The sequence below is a fragment of the Diabrotica undecimpunctata genome, chromosome 2 (assembly GCF_040954645.1).
Source record: "Diabrotica undecimpunctata isolate CICGRU chromosome 2, icDiaUnde3, whole genome shotgun sequence".
Classification (NCBI taxonomy): Eukaryota; Metazoa; Arthropoda; class Insecta; order Coleoptera; family Chrysomelidae; genus Diabrotica; species Diabrotica undecimpunctata.
In genome coordinates this window covers 33,254,819-33,280,877 of record NC_092804.1, presented here as the reverse complement: position 1 = coordinate 33,280,877, position 26,059 = coordinate 33,254,819, and the positions used below count along the sequence as shown (strand labels likewise).

Below are 26,059 nucleotides of genomic sequence, written 5' to 3'. Positions count from 1 at the left end.
AACTATCGCATTCTGCCCATACCTTTTGGAGCGCAACGTTGCCGGATGTATTTGCTTTTCTGTGGACACTAATCAAATGGATTAAATTTAATATATATTTTTTTTTAAAACGGTTGACTTTATAAAAAATGTTATAAGACTTTTTTGTTTTAAATGCTACACTCAGCCCATACCTTTAAGGAACGCACTATTTTCCGGGACACCCTGTATATATAAAAATTAATGGGAAATTCCAGTAGTTGGCTGTATACCATCGTTTACAAAACTTATACAGAAGTAAAACACTTCACATTTGTATTTAGGTATAAAACATATTGTTACGATAATTATCCTGGCCTAAAATAACCGTAAATATATTATGACTAATTCACTAATATGTTGTAGATTATACGAGAGAATTCTACCAGCTGGCAGAGAGAAAACCGGTCAGACGATGACCTTCTAGTATACATCAGAGGAGTTCTCCTGAATTCTAGGCCAGTTGTGGTTTTATATATAATAATGGACATTTTATTTGGAAGAACAGTTAATTCTGAACGACGCGCTCGCGATAAAATGTTACGTTCGCTTTTTTAATAAATTATGTATGTTTAGTGAAAATAAATAAATATCAGTCATTGTGCTTTTTAATGAATTAAGATAAGAACAAGACATTATAAATTAAAGACTTAACAATTAATAAATTCACAACAAATGGTGTCAGAGTGAGATCGAACATAAATTAGACTTATAATAATAATACAAGTGAATATAAAATAAATTGTGAAAATGACGACGATTTATGAGCTGACAGTGACTAATTTAAGAAGACATCTCGAAGACAGAGAATTAGCTTCTACCGGAAAAAAGGCTGAGTTAGTCCAACGACTAAAGAACGCTTTGCTAGAAGAAGGTCTAGATCCAGAGACTTATATATTTGAAGATGCTGTCCTCTCGTCGATTTCGAAAGTTTCTGGTGATATCGCATCATTAGAGAACAAAGTTTCCGGCGACATCGCATCATTGGAGAACAAAGTATCCGGCGACATCGCTTCTTTAGAAAGCAAAGTTTCTAACGAGATTTCTTCTCTGGAAAGCAAAGTTTCTGCTAACATCTCTAAAGTCACTTCAGAGATATCTGCTCTTGACGATAGAGTGTCTTCGTTAAAAAACCAAGTTGCTGCCGATATGTTGGCCTTCGAAGAAAAGATTAAAGAGATGGAAAGGAAGATGGAGGAAACAGGGACAGCAGAGAGAGGAAACAATCCAATTACAGTGGAGACAAAAGAAGAAGAGACGAAATGTAAGTTGGAAACACGGCCGAAATTTGAAGGAAGTGGAGGTTCTGTCCATGTGAAAGTCCCAACTTTCGATGGAAAATCGTCATGGAACAACTACATGAAACAGTTCGAATCAGCCGCAAGAGCAAATGGATGGTCTGAAAAAGAAAAGGCGGTAAACCTGACTATCGCTCTTCGAGGAGATGCCTTAGATGTGCTTCAGACCATAGCCGTAGAGGAGACCGATGATTTCGAACAACTGAAGAAGAGGTTAAATATGCGATATGGCCACGAACATTTGGAGCATGTATATCAATCGCAGCTTAAAAATCGTAGACAGAAGAAAGATGAGGCTCTTCAAGAATATGAAGTAGATATTGCCAGATTAGTACGATATGCTTATCCAACAGCTCCCGAAGACATGATGGAAAAGTTGGCCGTTCAAACGTTTATTGATGGTCTTCGTGATCATGAAATGCAGAGAACACTACGATTAGCTCGTCACAAGACGCTGGTTGATGTCTTATCCGCCGCCCTCGAATATGAGTCAGCTACGCAGGCCTCTGGCGGTTACAGTAAAGTTAGGACTGTAAAAGAGGAAGAAGATGAAGATAAACTTGACCAGCTCGTTAATATGATAAAAAGCATGACATACAAGAAAACGAAGACCATCAGATGCTGGAATTGTGGCGAAATAGGACACGTACGAAGCTCCTGTAAGCACCCTAGGTACGACGCAAATCAAGAAACTCACCATCAGGAAAACTAGAACGGGTCAGCCTTAGGGGGGCAGCTTCGACCCAGAACTTTTCCAAAGACCCTCTCATACTAATAGCTTCTTTGAAATGTCGTGAAGATAGTGTATATGTAGATGGAGACATAAATGGTAAAAAGCATACGTTGTTGGTGGATACCGGAGCGACCAGAACCATTATACGCCCGACAGTTATAAACAGCCGAAAGAAACTGTTACCAACGAGGTTGCGACTTCGGACCGCTACAGGTGAAAATGCCAACATTCATGGAGAAATCCAGGTACAATTGGGAATTGGAGCAGAAAAGTTTGTCCATACTGTTATAGTTGCTGACATCGAAGCGGATGTTATATTAGGAATGGACGTAATGAATATGCATGGATTCCAATTGGATTTTAAGAATAAGGTAATCAAAGTTGGCAACGAGGAAGTATTTCTCCATCCACATAATGACAAAACTGTGCAAGCAGCCATTAAAGAAGATACAGTCGTGCCTGCGAGAAGTGAAACGATCATAGTAGCGCGGCTACAGGGATTTGTGGACGAAGGGAGACCTGTTATGATGGAGCCTTGGAACCACGACGATGAGGTTGGCCGTGGAATCATAATTGGAAAGGAATTGGTGACTTCGGCTAAAGAAATTCCTGTGAGACTTATCAATGTCAACGACTACCCAGTGACCATCAAGAAAGAGACAAAGGTAGGAACTTGTGTACCTGTGACATCCATAATCCGTCAGGCGACAACATCTGATAATTCCAACGACAAATTCGACCAAATGGTTGCAGTTGCAGGACAGTCTCTAAATCAGATGGAGAAAAGGAAATTAAGGGAATTTCTGCGGCAGTATCGTGATATTTTCGTACCGAAAGGAGGAAAGACGGGAAGAACTACCGTTGTTAAGCATAAAATTGATACTGGTAATGCTAAGCCAATTCGTCAAACAGCTCGACGATTACCACAGGCGAAGAGAGAGGAAGCTGAAACGATTGTTCAGGAAATGAAGAACGACGGGGTGATAGAACCTTCTACGAGCCCATGGGTCTCTCCGGTGGTCCTGGTTAAGAAGAAAGACGGAACGACGAGGTTCTGTGTGGATTACCGTTTGCTGAACAACGTTACCAAGAAAGATAGTTATCCTCTGCCTCGGATCGATGACACATTGGACACATTGGCTGGAAGTAAATTGTTTTCTACTTTAGATTTGAAGTCTGGATACTGGCAGGTAGAAATGGACCCAGTCGATAAAGAAAAGACAGCCTTCACCACAGGATCTGGATTGTGGCAATTCAACGTTATGCCATTTGGACTTTGTAATGCTCCTGCGACATTTGAGAGGCTTATGGAAAATGTGTTGAGAGGGTTATCTTGGAAAACATGCCTGGTTTATTTAGATGACATAATCGTCTTGGGGGAGACATTCGAAGATCATTTGAGGAATTTAGAAAACGTCTTTAATCGACTTAAAGCTGCCCAATTGATGCTAAACCCCAAGAAGTGCCAGCTATTTCAAGGTAAAGTCAATTATCTGGGTCATATAGTCAGTAAAGAAGGAGTGGCCGTGGATAAGGGAAAAATCGATTCCATTAAGGAATGGCCAAAACCAACTGACAAACATCAAGTGAGAAGTTTTCTTGGACTATGTACTTACTACCGGAGGTTTATTAAGAAGTTTGCAGATATCGCTAAGCCATTAACGCGACTTACAGAGGAAGCAAGAGAATACCGCTGGGATATAGACTGCCAAAATGCCTTTGAAACGTTGAAAAAGCATTTAATAACAGCACCAATTTTGGGGTATCCACTGCCAGAAGGAGAGTTCATCTTAGATACAGATGCAAGTAATGTGGGAATTGGAGGAGTGCTGTCTCAGATTCAAGGAGGACAGGAACGAGTCCTCGGATATTTTAGTAAAGTCCTTTCAAAACCTGAGCGGAATTATTGCGTCACGAGAAGAGAACTTCTAGCAGTAGTGAAATCAGTAGAGCACTTCTATCAATACCTCTATGGAAGGAAGTTTTTAATCCGAACCGACCATGCCGCCCTTAAGTGGTTGATGCAGTTTAAGAATCCAGAGGGTCAGATAGCCAGGTGGATCGAACGACTCCAAGAATACGATTTTAAGATTGAGCACCGAGCCGGAGTTAGCCACAGAAACGCTGATTCTCTTTCCAGAAGGCCATGCCCAGCAGAGTGTTCCCACTGCAACAAAACGGAATCCAAGGAAGCAGCAGTGCTAAGAACGACGATTGTCAACGACGACTGGACGCCTACTAAGATAAGGGAAGAACAAGAGAGAGATCCAGTTATACAGAAAATCCGAAAATGGAAAGAGGAAAACCGTCGACCACCTTGGCAGGAAATATCAAACCTATGCTCAGTAGTTAAGACGTATTGGGCCCAGTGGGACTCATTTATCATCGAAGATGGCTTGCTCAAACGAGTCCTGGAAAATGATGACGGTTCAGAGAAAAGAAGACAGTTGGTGATCCCAAAGAGCAGAATAGCCGAAGTACTTCGTCAGTTACACGACAGTCCATCGGGAGGGCATTTTGGTGTAAGGAAAACCCTTCAGCGAATTCGGGAACGGTTTTATTGGATGAACAGTTCCGACGACGTAAAAGACTGGTGTAAGAAATGTACTATTTGTGCTACGAGTAACGGGCCTCACCGGAAAAGGAGAGCTCCTATGAGACAATATAATGTTGGAAGCCCGTTTGAAAGAATAGCTTTGGACATTGCAGGGCCATTTCCAGAAAGTGAAAATGGGGGCAAGTACATGTTGGTAGTAATGGATTACTTCACTAAGTGGGTCGAGATTTACGCACTTCCAGACCAGAAGGCCGCCACCGTTGCAGATAAGTTGATCCAAGAATATATCAGCCGATTTGGAGTGCCTTTGGAGATCCATAGTGACCAAGGCAGGAACTTTGAAAGTGATCTATTCCAAGGAATATGTGATAGACTAGGCATGAAGAAAACAAGAACTACCGCGTATCATCCGCAATCGGATGGTATGGTAGAACGAATGAATAGGACAGTTGGCAAGTATTTGACAAAGATGGTGTCCGATCATCAGCGAGACTGGGACCAATACCTTCCGTTCTTCACAATGGCCTACAGATCTGCTGTTAACGAATCAACAGGCCAGACACCAGCCAAAGTCCTATTCGGACGCGAAATGCGACTACCTTGTGATCTCGAGTTTGGATGTAAACCTGGAGAAGATGTAGCAGGTGAAGATTATGTGATCGAATTACGAAGAAGAATGGACGATGTACATGAGTTGGTCCGTTCCCACCTTCAGATCGCTAGCGACAGAATGAAGAAACGGTACGATACGCAAGCCGAGAAGGGTTGCTTTAAGAAGAACGACAAAGTATGGCTGTATAATCCAAAGAAGCGAAAAGGTTGTTCTCCCAAATTGCAGCAGTTTTGGGAAGGTCCATACCTCATTATGGAGAAGATCAACGATGTCATCTACCGAATAAGCAAGATTCCGAGGGGAAAGCCGATGATAGTACACCATAACCGGTTGGCATCTTTCGAAGGTGACCACGACGTAGATGAAGAAGTGGAAGTAAACCAAGTCCAAGATGTGTCTGACCTCACGTTTGAGGAATTCATGGGTGCCTATGGAGGTACCGGTAAAGCAAGACATGGTGTTACCACTGAAGAAAAGCAAGATCTACTCGCGCTCCCCGATGACTACTCGCTGGCCCTTACCATCCCGGCCAGTATCAAAGACGCACCAGGGTTGGCATCCGTCTTTCGAAGGAAGTTTGGTCGAGTTGCAGAACTTCAATGCCAGGTGCCAGCTCCCGGTAAAACCTTGAAACTCCAAGATGCATCACGTTACCTTTTCTACCTGGTAACAAAAGACACTGCCCGTGACCAACCTACCTACCGAGATGTGTGGGAAGCCTTACTTCAATTGAGAGAGCACGTACTAGAGTCCGACGTGCAAAAGTTAGCCATGCCAAAGTTGGAGTGCCGCCAATTAGATTGGAGGGTTATCCGAAATATGGTGGAGGAGATCTTTAAAGACACCGAAGTCCAGGTGTTAGTCTGTTGCAATCCGCATAGTTACTGGTGCGGAGAGAAAACCGTCCCTTGTCATTTTTATACAACTGGAAGTTGTAAAAGAGGGTCCAGTTGCCGATACCAGCATACAGTTCCGGTTTCAGTCCCGACAAGGTTCCAGGAGGAACCATCTTTTAAGAGGGGGGCAATGTTACGATAATTATCCTGGCCTAAAATAACCGTAAATATATTATGACTAATTCACTAATATGTTGTAGATTATACGAGAGAATTCTACCAGCTGGCAGAGAGAAAACCGGTCAGACGATGACCTTCTAGTATACATCAGAGGAGTTCTCCTGAATTCTAGGCCAGTTGTGGTTTTATATATAATAATGGACATTTTATTTGGAAGAACAGTTAATTCTGAACGACGCGCTCGCGATAAAATGTTACGTTCGCTTTTTAATAAATTATGTATGTTTAGTGAAAATAAATAAATATCAGTCATTGTGCTTTTTAATGAATTAAGATAAGAACAAGACATTATAAATTAAAGACTTAACAATTAATAAATTCACAACAATATAATTAAAACTTTTAAAAAGTGTCGTCAAAATTTATACAGTAGCATAACGTGAAGTTTTCGATCTAGATAAGATCATCCTCAGTGCCTTCTTTTGTAATTGAAGCTAACACTAAAATTGTAGCTGTGACATCAATATATGGTTTTACATTTTTCCAAATTTAAATTCTAATGTGACTCTAGGTCGATGACATTGGATAAAAATTTCATATTTAAAGAGCAACATGTTTCCTTGCTCGACTTGAACACGTGGTTCTTGTCAGTTAAAGACTCTTGTCAGAGTTGGTCTGTGTCGTTTTAACTGACAAGAACCACGTGTTCAAGTCGAGCAAAGAAATATGTTGCTCTTTAAGTATTAAATTTTTATTCAATGTCATCGACCTGGAGTCACATTAGAATTTAAATTTGGAACAATCTAAAACCATATATTGATGTCACAGCTACAATTTTAGTGTTAGCTTCAATTACAAAAGAAGGCACTGAGGATGATCTTATCTAGATCGAAAACTTCACGTTATGCAACTATATAAATTTTGACGACACTTTTTAAAAGTTTTAATTATATGTTTTATACCTAAATACAAATGTGAAGTGTTTTACTTCTGTATAAGTTTTTTTCATTACATATATCTTCTGGTACACGTTTTACAAAAGTAAATAACATAAAAAATATATACTTACGATATCCATTGATAAATGCCAGACACAGTCAACTCTCCTTTTACACTGAGCGCATATTCTATCAGTTCGGTGTAAGTAAAAGGTGGTTTCTTTTGACCGGAGTATCTACATGAATGTATCCCGTTACCTTTTGCATCACAAGGTTTGACTATTGTTGGTACCTAAAATAATGCAAGAAATAAATACATGCTATAAGTTTTCCATTAAAATATATTACCTGTACTATTTGTGGTCGGATAGAGTAATTATCTTGTATTATATTAACGTTTCTATTGACAGTTTCTGTTGCAGAAGCATCTGAAAAAGTTTAATATGTATATGTATAATTTGCATTTACTTTTAATTTAATTTATTGTATTATCTCCTTAAATACTGAAAAAAATACTGCTAACTAGGATACAACCAATTTTAAGTGACAAACAAGTAACACCCATTATAAATTTTGCTTTAGATCACACCATGCTTTGCTCTAACTCTATAAAATTGCTCTGTCTCTATTCTCGGGGATTCCATTTCTATTTATGAATAATTTTATGTCTAAAAAACGTAGTAATATTAGTCATTTTTAAGTTGTTCTCGGTAGAGAAGTGCCTCAATTCATGTCAGTTGTCATTTAAATGCAGTTCTCCAATAATTGTTCCAAGTACTTGTCGAATAAGTGTGTTTGGAACTCTAGCATTAAGTCATCTCCTATAATCGCACAACATTTTTTTTTTTTTTTTTTTTTTTTTTTTTTTTAATATAAATTTTTTTCAAAATTATAAAAATTTCGGAGAAACATTTGTTAGATCAAAACATTTTTATATAAAATATTTTGAACATGTAAGCAGTGATTTTTTACTTACCAAACTAATTTTTATTTGGTAAGTTAACAAAAATTGTTTTTTCTTTTTAGTTCAACCTTGTAAGTATTTTGTCTTTTTTAGCTCTTGATAATAATTGTAAACACAATTGAAAGCTCGAGATTAAAAAAATAGTTAACCAATAGCCCTATTATTGACTCCAACCCATCCAAAACAGTTATATATTTGTTCCAAACGAGTCACAAGTACTTCTTTTTTCTTATTCTTGTAGAAAAATATGGGTTTTTTCGATGACATCCGAAACGATTATGGGCAATCTACAGTCAGAATTCTGAAGGATTGGACTAGAATTACCATCAAACTTGCTGCTTTACACAATCAGAAGACTTTTTTGTTGAAGTGTAGATCTAATGGATGTTTCCCTGGACATGTTACATGCTATTTGAACTTATTTATAAATTCAATTATTTTTATATTAAAAAAAATGTTTTCAAAATTATAAAAATTTCGGAGAAACATTTGTTAGATCAAAACATTTTTATATAAAATATTTTGAACATGTAAGCAGTGATTTTTTACTTACCAAACTAATTTTTATTTGGTAAGTTAACAAAAATTGTTTTTTCTTTTTAGTTCAACCTTGTAAGTATTTTGTCTTTTTTAGCTCTTGATAATAATTGTAAACACAATTGAAAGCTCGAGATTAAAAAAATAGTTAACCAATAGCCCTATTATTGACTCCAACCCATCCAAAACAGTTATATATATATATATATATATATATATATATATATATATATATATATATATATATATATATATATATATATATATATATATATATATTGTTTCTTTCTTTTTAACTTCGTGTGGAGCATAAATCAGGATAAAGGCCAAGAATTCCGATATGACCTTTATAAAATTTTGAATCTTGTTATTATCCGTTCATTTATGTATGAGTCTAAAATTGGTTATTAGAATGTTGTTTAATATTTCTGTGACTGAGGTGAGTAAGCACATAAGTCAAATTTTCCGAATTTTTTTTTTTTATAAAAATGTGTAGGTGATTTGTAATACTATCATCGGCTCTAAGCACTTTAGTCTACTCTGCATTTTTACAGCTGTTATTGCGAAGTGTGCATACTAACCATACTGAGAAAATACCGACTTGAGTTTGTGAATAAACACTTAAGTCGACTTATGTGAAGAGAGCCAGTTGGAACTTGCTGTCTATTGTCGTCCCGTCGGTGACTTATGTTACTAGGCGCTACTGAAACATTACATGCAGAAAATAATTTAGCCTAAAACAGTTCAGTTTTGTTTGATATTGCGAATAACACATGTCCAGAAGTTTTTTGTTTAAAGTGTCTGTCGATGATGAGTTGATAGCAGATACATTCCTAAAAGCAATTCTATTTTGATGACAAAATAATAATACTACAAGCAATTTTACTTAGAGCGTAAAAATCACGTCAACAGCTGAACAAAACACCGGATACAAGAAAGGCTAGAGAAATACGAAAAAAAAGTAATTCGGGAAGTCATATATTACAAAAAATGGTAAAATAATTCCAGAAAGACCATTTCAACCTCTGCCACTATGCCGAGCAAAGTGCAAAACAAAAATCACTGAAAATCAGCTGAAAGAAATTTTTCCCGAATATTGGAGTTTGGGCAGTTACGACAATAGAGTAGCTTATATAGCCAGTCTTTTCACCATACATGACAAAAAATTGCAGAGGCCTCATACAGACGATCCAGACAGAAAAATTTCGCCTCAAAACCTACTAATATTTTTTATAAATAAATAATCCATTTCTGTTTGACGTAAATGCTTTTTTGTGACTTTCAATGAAACAAACAATTTCATTAAAGTTATCGCTTTAATAAAAAGAGCATAACCTGCGGAAACAAAGACTGATTCTGCCCAATGAAAGAATATTCCACCAAACAAGTGGTCTGAAGAAAAATTAGAAGAACTCGGTAAGCATATTTTGAGTTTCCTGAGTTACGAAAGCCACTACTCACGCGTCCAAACAAATAAAAGGTTTCTACCATCACATTTGACCCTAGAAGCAATGTATTCCCTGTACAAGGAATCATACCAAAACTTTGTGTTGTATCCATATTATAGATCTAAATTTCATAAATTGAATCTGTCGTTTAAAAAGCTTCAAACAGATATTTGCCATAAATGCGACAAGTTAAAGGGGCCATTGGTGTCTAAGAAAAAAGACGATCAAGGAGAACCTTTTCACTGGCATGACGTGCAATGGCTAAATTATATAAAATGGGATAATAAGAAAATATTTTTCAAAAAATCCTTAAATGCAGAGAAGCTATTTAAGGAAATTTCTTTTATTAGACGAAATGGGTTGGGAAATTTAGTTCCCCCGTTGAAATATAAGGCGGATGTGGTAATAAATAAAGAAAAAAAAAGGATCTTCTTGATTTGCTTCCCTTAATCCCTACAACTTTTCATGGGTTCTATGAAAATCTTTCATCGATCGAAACAGCGTTGCTGGACTATTCAGCTATCGACGAAGATATTGATTAAATAGTTATTATGTTTAAGTGGTTCATTCTTTTTTTTAGGTTTATTTTTTTTATCAAACTTCCTTTTTTATAACAAATAAAAAATACTTTGTTTAATAATATTATTTTCATAACCCGTTTCTGTAAGTGCAATAACACATAAGTCAGGGACACACTTGGGATCAAATGACATAAGTCACGAATTTCATTTTTGACATATTTTTTATTTCATGGGTGGTGAAAAATTTGGAGAATAGTCTATATCAGTATAAGACATTTATATAGATAATTATAAAAACAACAATTAAAATAAAGTAAAGTAAGTAACACGTAATTTAGGGCTATAAAACGGATTTAGAGGTAACCGGTGAATATTAAATCGCTTCTACTGCAAAACTAGGCAAAATGACTTATGTGCTTTCTCACCACGGTCAAAGATTTAAATTATGGTATCAAAATTCTACCTTAACAAATTTACTACGTCACTGGCAAAATGATATTTTTTTCATTTATTTTATATATTATATTACTTTAATATAAAAACGAAATCGCATTGACAAATTAAAAAATATAAGCTCATTTTTTGCGTTGTAAGATCGAAAGATATTTACAAAAAGGAAATAAACTGACACAAATTTAAAAATTGAATATCCACTCCTAGGTAATGAGACTGTAACTAAAAACATGTGAAAAATTCAACAATAAATAAATTCGTAAACGTTAACATGCATCTTTACCTGGAACAGGAGGCAATTCCTGAATTTTGTAATTAAGAAGCCAGGAAAGACTTCCTTCTGTACAATCTGATTCTATGCCACTGTCAGAACCACGAGGACTTGGACTTGTGACGTCTCTAGGAGAATCGAAATCACCGTTCTTTAAGGTACTATTATTCAAGCCGTTAATATCTTTGGTATTTACGTGCATTTCAACTACAATATTTGGAATTTTATTTGTCGTATCCCAACAGCCATTTACCAGAACAACCTGTAAGTAAAATTTTAATATTTTATAAAATACCTAATTCTAAAATCTACTTTGAAGAAGCATAACGGTTTTTTATGATGTATGGCGGCTCAATGGTCTAGGGGTATGATTCTCGCTTTGGGTGCGAGAGGTCCCGGGTTCAAATCCCGGTTGAGCCCAAGTTTTTTTTATTTTAATTAAAAAATTTTAGTTAAGTAAAAAGAGAAATCTTAAATTTTATCTTTAAAATTTATTATAATATAACTTATAGCAATTGTTTTATACGCAAAGATGTTTTATTATAAGCAATATGAAAATTTTTTAATCTTAAATATTTTTTCTTTTACCTCACTTTTTATATCTTCTTCCGTTTTTATAGCAATTTCAGGAAAACTGATAGGAAAACTGCAATTCATTCTATCACAAGAAGGGTGTACCATTTGTGGACCATAGGACTGCGAAACAACTCTATTGTCCGAAGGATCGATGTATTCTATTTTAGTAGGAGTTAAGTTTTCGTCTAAGTAATTTCTTATGATCATATTGTTATCCATATTAATGTTTTTGAATAGTTGTAGGAACGGTTCAGTTTTGTGTACGAAAGAAATCGGTCAGTTTCTAATTAAAAACTTTTTGAAAAAGTACAAGGAAATCTTGAAATCGTTTTTACTTAATTTGACAGATTAAAAAGAACTTACTAGATTTTCGCCTTTTTAAAGTATAGTATCCTCTTCTTATTTTCATTTTCATGACGTCATTTTCTCGAAATTATTCGACGTTGGTTCAAACTGAACTGTACACGCAATTTCAAACTCTTTAACATTTTTGAATAGTTATTATTTCACTTTTATTACTAATTTTATTATGAGTTTATCTACTGTTATTGCTAATACAAAAACAAGACAAAAGCCGAGTTTCTAGAATAATAAATGGCAATAAAATATTAAAAATTCTAAGAATCTAGAAATAAAATAAAACTATACTAATTATGTAATATATGTTTCAACAATTACGGTCTTTTTTCTGTTACAGAAAGAGTTAAAATATTATCCCTTACTAAAATAAATTATCAGTTTACATATTTGTTTCTATAAAACTTTGCCAACTATGCGTTTTACTTATAAATGGAAATCAAATGTTTTCCGTTTGTTTGAATATTGTTACTGTTGAAACGATTTTCCAAGAATCCACATTTAATTAAACTTTTTTTAAATTTAATTTATGTTCCTGTATGTGCACATTTTGCATAAATATATTGTCTATTTCAGACATCCTGACGTGTACGTCATCCATCATATCCAATAGGTACATTATTAACATACAGGTAGGTATTCTAAATACATACTTTTTAATCAGTGGCGGAGGTGAATGTTATATTCAATAAAATCTCAATTGGTTAATAAATAAAGTTCACTAAATCTGCACAAGGTGACGCAAGTACAAACAATAAAATTAAATTATTGGAATCATTTTTAATTTGGTATAGTGAAATTTATTGTAGCATTTTTGTATTGTATTGTAGTATTGTAGCACGTTGCATCTATATCAATTTAATTAGAAGTAAATGTAAATGTAATAAAAAAATTTCATGTCTTTGTTTTTCGTTTATAAAAAATTTCTTATTTTATTTGGTATTAGTATTTTTTTTTTTTTTTGATAAAAAATATTGATATATTTTGACAAATATTCAACATTCACTGCACCACTGTGTCAATAATAAGATAAATAGGGGAAACATTTTGAGCAGTTTTTAATCCTCTATCAGAAGCCTCCCCAAATGGCAAATACGAATAGAAAAGTGACTTCTAGGCATGGATGGTTCCGGAGAAATAAAAACCTGGGGCAGACAAAAGTTAGCGTTCGGCAGCCGTAGCTGATTTTCTCATAAAATAAGGTCAGGTAGGGTTTGAAAAACTGTAACTGATTGTGAATTAGACAACAAACGATATAGTAGTACATACTAACAAAAAATTGATATAGCGGAGGGACGGACGTAAAAAGCAATAGGAAATCATTTTATTATTCTTGCCTTGTACAATCAACATGTCAAGTAAAACAACAAAGAAATCGGTCATTCCACGCCTGATTTTTGATCGGGGGTGCTAAGAATCTTTGGGAAGAATAAGGAAGTAATAGATCTCAAAAATTATAATGAATATAAGACAAGTCCATGCACCTACAGCTCAAATTGAAGATAAAGAGATCGTAAAATTATACGACCAAATAAAATAATTATTAAAAACCGTTAAAAGACCTGAAAGAACTACCGACCTAGCAGATTATATACTTATATCAAGGACATATCCAGATAATCAAATTGAAAATAAAAAAGAGGTTAATGAAAAATTGGCATAAGCTCGACAATACACATAAGTAAAAATGAATTAAACCAAACGTGTTAGAAGAAGACTGGAATTATCAAGACGATCACTAACATTTGAAACACGTTGGCATTTTAGGAAGCGTACTGTCTAGATAACATGGCATAGATAATGTACATTTCGCCAAATGACCGTTTCAAAGTCCAAGTGAATGGAAATTGAGTACAACAACACTACAAATGACAAAATTATTTTACCAAATTTGGTGTTCTGAGAGATAGAAAAAGCTCAAGATAGAAATAGGTGGAAAATTTTACGAGAGGCCTACGTTCAGCAGTGGACAAATATAGGCTAAATGATGATGATGATGGTGTTCTGATCCATCAACCTTTCGCGCGCTCCCCTCATTTTGCAGTCACCATAATCCTCCTACTGAGAGGACTATTCGCAATGTGGTGGATAAATTTGAATCTATTGTTTCAGTAAACAAACATCGCCGGTGTATGTGACAGTGTAAACGAGAATCCAAGGCAGTCGACTTCACGTCCGCCACAAGAACTTTGCCTTTGACAGGCCACAACTTCGCGGATTTTGCATCGTGACTTAAGGCTCCACGCGTACAAGATTCAAATGAACCCAGGAGCTGAAGGTAAACGACCATAAATAACGATGCAAAATCATCTTCAGCGATGAGACTAATTTTTGAATAAATCACAAAAGTTTTATTTAAAAATCCTTTATAAAAGGTATATAATTTTAAGAGACACTTTGGGGCTACATCAGAGAACGTTTTCGGACTAAAAAGTCCTTCGTCAGTATATTTACCTGAAATAAATATTACCACTTTGGTGAATGCAAACGTAAAAGTTAAATTTTGACTAAGGTTGAAAAAGCAATGTGGTAAAATATTTACCAGGTGTACATGAGTCAAGCCACTAAATATTTGGCTAAAACCCCTTAAAATGATAAATAAATTATTATTTGTTACACTTATTTTTTGTTGACAAGATAGTGCTTAGACAATATCTGAATTTGTTCTAGATGTGGTTGAACGAATCAATGAATTTTAGACAGTGGTTATTTTTATAACAGCTGTAAACAGACTACAAATAGCCATGATGATCGCCAACCTTCTAAAGGAGACGGTAACTTTGCACGAGAAACGAAAAATGCCATCAAATATTAAAAAGCTCTCTCTGAAAAGGTATCGCCTATGTGATCAGTAGGACGAAGCCTCCTCACATGTCCTCTGTCAGTGCCCAGCTCTTGTCTTTCAGAGTTGGCAAGTCTTCGATAGGCGCTTACCCAGCCGAAACAGATCAAGGTGACCCGATTGAAGATGCTTGCGATTTTATGTGTGGCCATAAGGTGTTTAAAGGAATTAGATTTTAACGGCAGCACTGTAAGTTTAGATCTTGGTGTCATTTATCAGCATTAATCCTAGGACAACTATTGCGTGCTCGGCGAAACTGGCTACTCTTACACGCGAAGAGCCTGGAATGAGCAATTACTGTGGTCTACTGTGGATGTTAGATACACTCAGGTCCGTCAAAAGATTGTAATTAGTTTTTTATAATAAGTATTAACTTTATAATTTCTAAGATTAATGTCAAATTAAAAACCAACCAATATTCGTTGATAAAATATTTGTATACACGCATTAAACTGTTAATAAAAAGAAATCATTAAATTGGTGACACTTAATTATAAACTGTAAGAAATCAAAGATACATGAATATCTAATCAAACTGTTAAGTTTTAAATTATTAGTTCTGCAATTAGTTGTATGTTAACTTATGAGCAGTTTTCAAACTCTGAGCAGCTGCTTTAGGAACTTCCACACTCATTAATTAACATCACACCTATATATGAACGTAGCATAGTCTAACTGAAAGAAATCTGTGATACAAAACTTGGTAAAACATGATAAAAGAAACATATAGAATAGCAAAAGGAGTGAAAAATTAAATTCAACGTGAACGGAAAGGTCAAAGTACATCATACTTTTGCCAGGAAATCAAAAAATAGTGCAAACTAAGAAAGCTTTATCTGTAATGCAGACAAAGCCAGTAAATGGGAACTTCAACCCTTATATTATTACCATTATTACGTAAAGATCTGGAGATCATCACTATAATCATTAAAATCTTAGCAGATGTGTTGTAGTTAATCATCGAGCTTCAGCAGCTCAGATCACTGGTCACTGGTCGCGGTCATCATGTAACAGATGACCGCGACCAGTAGATCTAGTAATATCGTGGCTAAAACCTTAAGATAAGTTTATTAAAGGTGATGATAAACCCAATTTGATTTGAAATTATAATAATATTACTTCATTTGTTCAATATTATGTGTAAGATATACATAATAATGCAAAAAACATTCTGCGTTTTAGGTAAAAGTTTTTATGGTCCATGTTTCTGATGCATTTATGGCAATATGCCTATCACAATTCTGTTATAATATAGTATCGGCAATGCCAGTTGGTATAACTAAGATATATGAACTAAAATAAATGGACAGAAAGTGAAACTAAACATAAATATCGCAGGCAAACTCAAGAGGGAAGAAATACTAGACCAACTTATACAAGCTAAAAGACTTCTTTGATCAAATAAAAGGTTCCGCCAATTACGCAAAATGAATATTAAATGAAAAAAATGTAATTGAACAGATAATCATAAATACTATATGTACTTTAGAAAAATTAGCGTTATTTATCGAACGGAATCTTATAAAAATGACAGAAAAACTTTTACCATTGTTATCATCAATCATTATTTAGTTATAAAAAAAATTTTTCGCATGTTCATCGACACAATAAATGTAAATACGCGCTTGAAAATTTTTAAAAAAATTTTGAAATGAATTTAAAACTTTTAAAGTGCTCTATAAATATACCTTTTATAATTTGCAAACTGTTTGCACAGATCAACACAAAATCACTTATAAACCAACTTCACGAACAAATACAATTTTTTTTCTTCGATATTTAGTCACAGTTGATTTAACAGTCAGTATCTCTTTTGAAATAACAGAAACCAGTGGCGCGAGGTGCAGTAATCAACCCCACTATAACCATATATAGAAGGGCGCAGACGTGTACCTGCATTTAAAAAGTTTTATTTTGATCATGTACAAAATGAAAATAAAGTATTGTTAAAAGGGTGAGTACATAAACATTGAAAACAATTATTAAATAAACGGTATATAAATGCGAAAATCTAAAGGTTTGCCAAAGTAAATTTTATTATTATATGAAAGCCTTTGATCTACAAAACCAAAGAAAGATGCAGACGGTTCTTTTCATAAGATTTGGGATGAAAAATCTATATAAATTTCCAATATAAAGAAAATATGTTTAAAATTAATAAATTATGAAATTTTCAACATTCTGCAAAAAAAAATTCCTCCTTTTTGTTTTCATACTAATAACGTTATGTTTGGTGCTGCAAACGCGAAATTTACTATGGGAACAACACATATACTTTTCATACAATCTGCATTTAATCAAAAAACGATATTATTAGGGTAACTACTATACAAAAGAGTTATAAAGTACTGTTGTGAATTTATTAAAAGGTTCAATATTTATAACACTTACGGATTTAATTTATTTCTTTATTTATATTAACTTGTCTGACAATAATTTATATATATCCGTACGTAACAAATTCGCGAGCGCGTCTTGAGAATTAACTGTCCCTCTATAACCAAAATTCCTCTATAAATATAAAGTCCTGTTATTCGAGAATGAAAACAGTTGTTTCTCGAAACACATCGAACATAGACCGCTGTTTTGCTGAAAGGCCTTCTAGACAGAGCGGCGAATTGTTCTCAGAACCGGTATGGTTAAATCGGCTTGTCTCCAGAAGGTTCGAACTGTTGTTTTTTTATTACAAAGGGGGACCCATCGTGTGTCAGGTAGGCATTACCTAAAAAATACGTGAATGAATGAAAATATTAGTAATAAATATATTTACGGTTTTGGGTCAGAATTTATCGTAACATTGCCCCCCTCTTAAAAGATTGTTCCTCCTGGAACCTTGTCGGGACTGGAACCGGAACGGTATGCTGGTATCGGCAACTGGACCCTCTTTTACAACTTCCAGTTGTATAAAAATGACAAGGGACGGTTTTCTCTCCGCACCAGTAACTATGCGGATTGCAACAGACTAACACCTGGACTTCGGTGTCTTTAAAGATCTCTTCCACCATATTTCGGATAACCCTCCAATCTAATTGGCGGCACTCCAACTTTGGCATGGCTAACTTTTGCACGTCGGACTCTAGTACGTGCTCTCTCAATTGAAGTAAGGCTTCCCATACATCTCGGTAGGTAGGTTGGTCACGGGCAGTGTCTTTTGTTACCAGGTAGAAAAGGTAACGTGATGCATCTTGGAGTTTCAAGGTTTTACCGGGAGCTGGCACCTGGCATTGCAGTTCTGCAACTCGACCAAACTTCCTTCGAAAGACGGATGCCAACCCTGGTGCGTCTTTGATACTGGCCGGGATGGTAAGGGCCAGCGAGTAGTCATCGGGGAGCGCGAGTAGATCTTGCTTTTCTTCAGTGGTAACACCATGTCTTGCTTTACCGGTACCTCCATAGGCACCCATGAATTCCTCAAACGTGAGGTCAGACACGTCTTGGACTTGGTTTACTTCCACTTCTTCATCTACGTCGTGGTCACCTTCGAAAGACGCCAGCCGGTTATGGTGTACTATCATCGGCTTTCCCCTCGGAATCTTGTTTATTCGGTAGATGACATCGTTGATCTTCTCCATGATGAGGTATGGACCTTCCCAAAACTGCTGCAATTTGGGAGAACAACCTTTCCGCTTCTTGGGATTATACAGCCAGACTTTGTCGTTCTTCTTAAAGCAACCCTTATCGGCTTGTGTATCGTACCGTTTCTTCATTCGGTCGCTAGCGATCTGAAGGTGGGAACGGACCAACTCATGTACATCGTCCATTCTTCTTCGTAATTCGATCACATAATCTTCACCTGCTACATCTTCTCCAGGTCGACACCCAAACTCTAGATCACAAGGTAGTCGCATTTCGCGTCCGAATAGGACTTTGGCTGGTGTCTGGCCTGTTGATTCGTTAACAGCAGATCTGTAGGCCATTGTGAAGAACGGAAGGTATTGGTCCCAGTCTCGCTGATGATCGGACACCATCTTTGTCAAATACTTGCCAACTGTCCTATTCATTCGTTCTACCATACCATCCGATTGCGGATGATACGCGGTAGTTCTTGTTTTCTTCATGCCTAGTCTATCACATATTCCTTGGAATAGATCGCTTTCGAAGTTCCTGCCTTGGTCACTATGGATCTCCAAAGGCACTCCAAATCGGCTGATATATTCTTGGATCAACTTATCTGCAACGGTGGCGGCCTTCTGGTCTGGAAGTGCGTAAATCTCGACCCACTTAGTGAAGTAATTCATTACTACCAGCATGTACTTGCCTCCCTTTTCACTTTCTGGAAATGGCCCAGCGATGTCCAAAGCTATTCTTTCAAACGGGCTTCCAACATTATATTGTCTCATAGGAGCTCTCCTTTTTCGGTAAGGCCCGTTACTCGTGGCACAAACAGTACATTTCTTACACCAGTCTTTTACATCGTCGGAACTGTTCATCCAATAAAACCGTTCCCGAATTCGCTGAAGGGTTTTCCTTACACCAAAATGCCCTCCCGATGGACTGTCGTGTAACTGACGAAGTACTTCGGCTATTCTGCTCTTTGGGATCACCAACTGTCTTCTCTTCTCTGAACCGTCATCATTTTCCAGGACTCGTTTGAGCAAGCCATCTTCGATGATAAATGAGTCCCACTGGGCCCAATACGTCTTAACTACTGAGCATAGGTTTGATATTTCCTGCCAAGGTGGTCGACGGTTTTCCTCTTTCCATTTTCGGATTTTCTGTATAACTGGATCTCTCTCTTGTTCTTCCCTTATCTTAGTAGGCGTCCAGTCGTCGTTGACAATCGTCGTTCTTAGCACTGCTGCTTCCTTGGATTCCGTTTTGTTGCAGTGGGAACACTCTGCTGGGCATGGCCTTCTGGAAAGAGAATCGGCGTTTCTGTGGCTAACTCCGGCCCGGTGCTCAATCTTAAAATCGTATTCTTGGAGTCGTTCGATCCACCTGGCTATCTGACCCTCTGGATTCTTAAACTGCATCAACCACTTAAGGGCGGCATGGTCGGTTCGAATTAGAAACTTTCTGCCATAGAGGTATTGGTAGAAGTGCTCTACTGATTTAACTACTGCTAGAAGTTCTCTTCTCGTGACGCAATAATTCCGCTCAGGTTTTGAAAGGACTTTACTAAAATATCCGAGGACTCGTTCCTGTCCTCCTTGAATCTGAGACAGCACTCCTCCAATTCCCACGTTACTTGCATCCGTATCTAAGATGAACTCTCCTTCTGGCAGTGGATACCCCAAAATTGGTGCTGTTATTAAATGCTTTTTCAACGTTTCAAAGGCATTTTGGCAGTCTATATCCCAGCGGTATTCTCTTGCTTCCTCTGTAAGTCGCGTTAATGGCTTAGCGATATCTGCAAACTTCTTAATAAACCTCCGGTAGTAAGTACATAGTCCAAGAAAACTTCTCACTTGATGTTTGTCAGTTGGTTTTGGCCATTCCTTAATGGAATCGATTTTTCCCTTATCCACGGCCACTCCTTCTTTACTGACTATATGACCCAGATAATTGACTTTACCTTGAAATAGCTGGCACTTCTTGGGGTTTAGCATCAATTGGGCAGCTTTAAGTCGATTAAAAACGTTTTCTAAATTCCTCAAATGATCTTCGAATGTCTCCCCCAAGACGATTATGTCATCTAAATAAACCAGGCATGTTTTCCAAGATAACCCTCTCAACACATTTTCCATAAGCCTCTCAAATGTCGCAGGAGCATTACAAAGTCCAAATGGCATAACGTTGAATTGCCACAATCCAGATCCTGTGGTGAAGGCTGTCTTTTCTTTATCGACTGGGTCCATTTCTACCTGCCAGTATCCAGACTTCAAATCTAAAGTAGAAAACAATTTACTTCCAGCCAATGTGTCCAATGTGTCATCGATCCGAGGCAGAGGATAACTATCTTTCTTGGTAACGTTGTTCAGCAAACGGTAATCCACACAGAACCTCGTCGTTCCGTCTTTCTTCTTAACCAGGACCACCGGAGAGACCCATGGACTCGTAGAAGGTTCTATCACCCCGTCTTTCTTCATTTCCTGAACAATCGTTTCAGCTTCCTCTCTCTTCGCCTGTGGTAATCGTCGAGCTGTTTGACGAATTGGCTTAGCATTACCAGTATCAATTTTATGCTTAACAACGGTAGTTCTTCCCGTCTTTCCTCCTTTCGGTACGAAAATATCACGATACTGCCGAAGAAATTCCCTTAATTTCCTTTTCTCCATCTGATTTAGAGACTGTCCTGCAACTGCAACCATTTGGTCGAATTTGTCGTTGGAATTATCAGATGTTGTCGCCTGACGGATTATGGATGTCACAGGTACACAAGTTCCTACTTTTGTCTCTTTCTTTATGGTCACTGGGTAGTCGTTGACATTGATAAGTCTCACAGGAATTTCTTTAGCCGAAGTCACCAATTCCTTTCCAATTATGATTCCACGGCCAACCTCATCGTCGTGGTTCCAAGGCTCCATCATAACAGGTCTCCCTTCGTCCACAATTCCCCGTAGCCGCGCTACTATGATCGTTTCGCTTCTCGCAGGCACGACTGTATCTTCTGTAATGGCTGCTTGCACAGTGTTGTCATTATGTGGATGGAGAAATACCTCCTCGTTGCCAACTTTGATTACCTTATTCTTAAAATCCAATTGGAATCCATGCATATTCATTACGTCCATTCCTAATATAACATCCTCTTCGATGTCAGCAACTATAACAGTATGGACGAACTTTTCTGCTCCAATTCCCAATTGTACCTGGATTTCTCCATGAATGTTGGCATTTTCACCTGTAGCGGTCCGAAGTCGCAACCTCGTTGGTAACAGTTTCTTACGGCTGTTTATAACTGTTGGACGTATAATGGTTCTGGTCGCTCCGGTATCCACCAACAACGTATGTCTTTTACCATTTATTTCTCCATCTACATATACACTATCTTTACGACATTTCAAAGAAGCTATTAGTATGAGAGGGTCTTTGGAAAAGTTCCGGGTCGAAGCTGCTCCCCTAAAGCCGACTCGTTCTGGTTTTCCTGATGGTGAGTTTCTTGATTTTATGGTCTTCGTTTTCTTGCATGTAATAATTTTCATCATATTAACGAGCTGGTCAAGTTTATCTTCATCTCCTTCCTCTTTTACAGTCCTAACTTTACTGTACCCGCCAGAGGCCTGCGTAGCTGACTCGTATTCGAGGGCGGCGGATAGGACATCAACCAGCGTCTTGTGACGAGCTAATCGTAGTGTTCTCTGCATTTCATGATCACGAAGACCATCAATAAACGTTTAAACGGCCAACTTTTCCATCATGTCTTCGGGAGCTGTTGGATAAGCATATCGTACTAATCTGGCAATATCTACTTCATATTCTTGAAGAGCCTCATCTTTCTTCTGTCTACGATTTTTAAGCTGCGACTGATATACATGCTCCAAATGTTCGTGGCCATATCGCATATTTAACCTCTTCTTCAGTTGTTCGAAATCATCGGTCTCCTCTACGGCTATGGTCTGAAGCACATCTAAGGCATCTCCTCGAAGAGCGATAGTCAGGTTTACAGCCTTTTCTTTTTCAGACCATCCATTCGCTCTTGCAGCTGATTCGAACTGTTTCATGTAGTTGTTCCATGATGATTTTCCGTCGAAAGTTGGGACTTTAACATGAATAGAACCTCCACTTCCTTCAAATTTCGGCCGTGTCTCCAACTTACATTTCGTCTCGTCTTCTTTTATCTCCACTGTAATCGGATTGTTTCCTCTCTCTGCTGTCCCTGTTTCCTCCAGCTTCTTTTCCATCTCTTTCCATATCTTTTCTTCGAAGGCCAACATATCGGCAGCAACTTGGTTTTTTAACGACGACATTCTATCGTCGAGGGCAGACATCTCAGAAGTGACTTTAGAGATTTCCAAAGAGATGTTAGCAGAAACTTTGCTTTCCAAAGAAGAAATCTCGTTAGAAACTTTGTTCTCCAATGATGCGATGTCACCAGAAACTTTGTTCTCTAATGATGCGATGTCACCAGAAACTTTGTTCTCTAATGATGCGATGTCACCAGAAACTTTGGCTACATCACCAGAAACTTTGGCTACATCACCAGAAACTTTCGAAATCGACGAGAGGACAGCATCTTCAAATATATAAGTCTCTGGATCTAGTCCTTCTTCTAGCAAAGCGTTCTTTAGTCGTTGGACTAACTCAGCCTTTTTTCCGGTAGAAGCTAATTCTCTGTCTTCGAGATGTCTTCTTAAATTAGTCACTGTCAGCTCATAAATCGTCGTCATTTTCACAATTTATTTTATATTCACTTGTATTATTATTATAAGTCTAATTTATGTTCGATCTCACTTCTGCCACCATTTGTTGTGAATTTATTAATTGTTAAGTCTTTAATTTATAATGTCTTGTTCTTATCTTAATTCATTAAAAAGCACAATAACTGATATTTATTTATTTATCACTACATATACAATAATTTATTAGTAGGCGAGCGTAACAACAATATCGCGAGCGCGAATCTTGAGAATTAACTGTCCCTCTATAACCAAAATTCCTCTATAAATATAAAGTCCTGTTATTCGAGAATGAAAACAGTTGTTTCTCGAAACACATCGAACATAGACCGCTGTTTTGCTGAAAGGCCTTCTAGACAGAGCGGCGAATTGTTCTCAGAACCGGTATGGTTAAATCGGCTTGTCTCCAGAAGGTTCGAACTGTTGTTTTTTTATTACAAAGGGGGACCCATCGTGTGTCAGGTAGGCATTACCTAAAAAATACGTGAATGAATGAAAATATTAGTAATAAATATATTTACGGTTTTGGGTCAGAATTTATCGTAACAGTACTATGTTTAAGTTTTACAATCAACAATACTATTTTTCAGTTTAGGTCATGAAAGTTTCACTAGATATATCTCATTATGATGATAATTTTTAAGTTATTTTGTTGTTTTCTTCCTTTTCATTGCTTTAATTTAAATTTCTCGGTAAATCGACCAACATACACCAGACAATCGATTAATTTCCATTGTAGTCTCTTCCAATTTATATGTGCAATCTATCCTGGTGAAACCTTTCACCATGCTCGTCTCATACGGCTCTTTTTTCTATTCTGTTTAACATAAATTTCAAAACTACATACAAGAGTTGTACGTCATAAGTTCTCGTAATTGCTACAAAAATTCCTTCTTTCACCTTCGCGTCAATGATTCGGAGAAATTTAGTTTTAAGGTCGTGGCATATTATTATGCACGTTGCGTTTCCAGCACGTAGCGTTTAGTTTAGTTAGAAAAAAAACGTACCGTATCAGACACCTAACGTTTCCGTTCAGTATATTCGAAAACAATATATTACTGATGCCGACGGCTGCGTAACGAGTCGTAACCAGTTGGTACGGATAATGTGAATTCGATGTCCGTCGTTTTTCCCCTCGTTGTTTATTTAGGTATTTGTTTGATTTTGATACAGAGTATTTAAAAAAATAATTTTCTTTTTAAAAATACTTTTTTGTTTGATATGTATGGCTTCGTTAAATGTAGTATTTTGTTTTTTAACTGAAGGTGTAATTAAACTTAAAACATATTCAAACTGAATTCTATTCATTCTAAAATATCCATAATATTTTTCATCGTCATCAACTAATTCTTTGTATAAAGTCCAGTATTCACCTTTCTTTTGCCTTTCTCTTAGCATTGGATGTACTTCAAACCTTCTTTTTACTACAGTTTTTCTTTCTTCATCGTTGAGTAGACGAGCAATTGCACATAATTTTTGTCGAGAAAAGCAAGATGATATCATCACCGAACCAAACTGAAACGTTCTATGTATGAAAATATGAACTCGCAGTCCGATTGCTGGACTGGAAACGCTACGTACCGGAAACTATACGCGCATGATAATATGCCGCGGTAATGAAATCCTTCAGATACCATTTTTGTTCATAGCTTTTATATAATAAGGTAGGTATAATAATATATATATATATATATATATATATATATATATATATATATATATATATATATATATATATATATATATATATATATATAATAAGGTTAAGTTTTATTCTAAACTATAAATTTTGTTATATTGTCAACATGAATTTTGGCGATAAATTGCATTAAAATAGCATGAAAAATAGAACATGATCTATTTTTTCGTCTAGGACAATTATTGCTTGAAAATATTCCGTGGATATGCGCAGTTGACGAACAAGGCTTGCGAATTATCTCAAAACTACATTGGCACCAAACGGCAACAATTGAAATAGAGCACACAACATCCGAAGATATACGAATCAGATGAGGAGTACGACAAGGTTGCGTCTTATCAGCGCTATTATTTAATCTGTATTCGGAATCCATATTTTGAAAATCATTAGACGAGGTTCAAGGTGGAATCAAGTTTAACGTAACCAGCATAGACAACATCAGGTACGCTGATGATACCTTCATAATAGTAAGCAACTCACAAGAACTATAAAATATAATAAATGCGGTAGTTCGTCACAGCGAAATGTTCGGTTTACACCTAAATGTTTCCAAAACTAAAATTCTAGTATTTTCAAAGATACCAACAAACGTACTTTTGTATGCCAAGGGACAAATAATAGAACAGGTAATTTCCAGAACTGGGGGCTGAAAGACCTGAGGAGATAATATGACCGCTCATCCACAGAAATCTTTCGTGCAGCAGTTTCCAAAGCTACAGTTGCCATTTGGATTCCCAACTTTCGAAAAAAAGACGGTGCAATAAGAAGAAGAAGATGCGCAGTTGCATAATCTGTCTTACATAACTCTTGCATAGCATGAAAATTACTAAAATGTAAAGTCGAAAGATTTCTAGCCTACTGGTTGAATGGTCTGGTGCCCTATGTAGGATGTAGAAAGAATAGAGAAGAGGTATGGACAGCTATGGACAGGTATCATTTTGG

General features: G+C 36.5%; 1 protein-coding gene and 1 non-coding gene across 2 annotated transcripts in view; one reads left to right on the top strand and one right to left on the bottom strand.

Annotated features, from left to right (window-relative positions):
• LOC140434386 (uncharacterized) overlaps positions 1-12,500 on the bottom strand; it is a 47,966-nt gene extending 35,466 nt beyond the window's left edge. Inside the window, exons 1-4 of the mRNA XM_072522582.1 lie at positions 11,956-12,500; positions 11,380-11,629; positions 7,522-7,601; positions 7,305-7,465 (exon numbers count right to left, since the gene is read on the bottom strand). Coding sequence (XP_072378683.1) covers positions 7,305-7,465; positions 7,522-7,601; positions 11,380-11,629; positions 11,956-12,162 — 698 coding nt within the window. The 5' untranslated portion in view covers positions 12,163-12,500. The remainder of the gene's footprint in view (positions 1-7,304; positions 7,466-7,521; positions 7,602-11,379; positions 11,630-11,955) is intronic.
• Positions 11,716-11,787, top strand: TRNAP-UGG (transfer RNA proline (anticodon UGG)). Its single transcript has one exon. It is a non-coding gene; the product is annotated as a tRNA-Pro (tRNA).
• Positions 12,501-26,059: the final 13,559 nt, after the last annotated feature.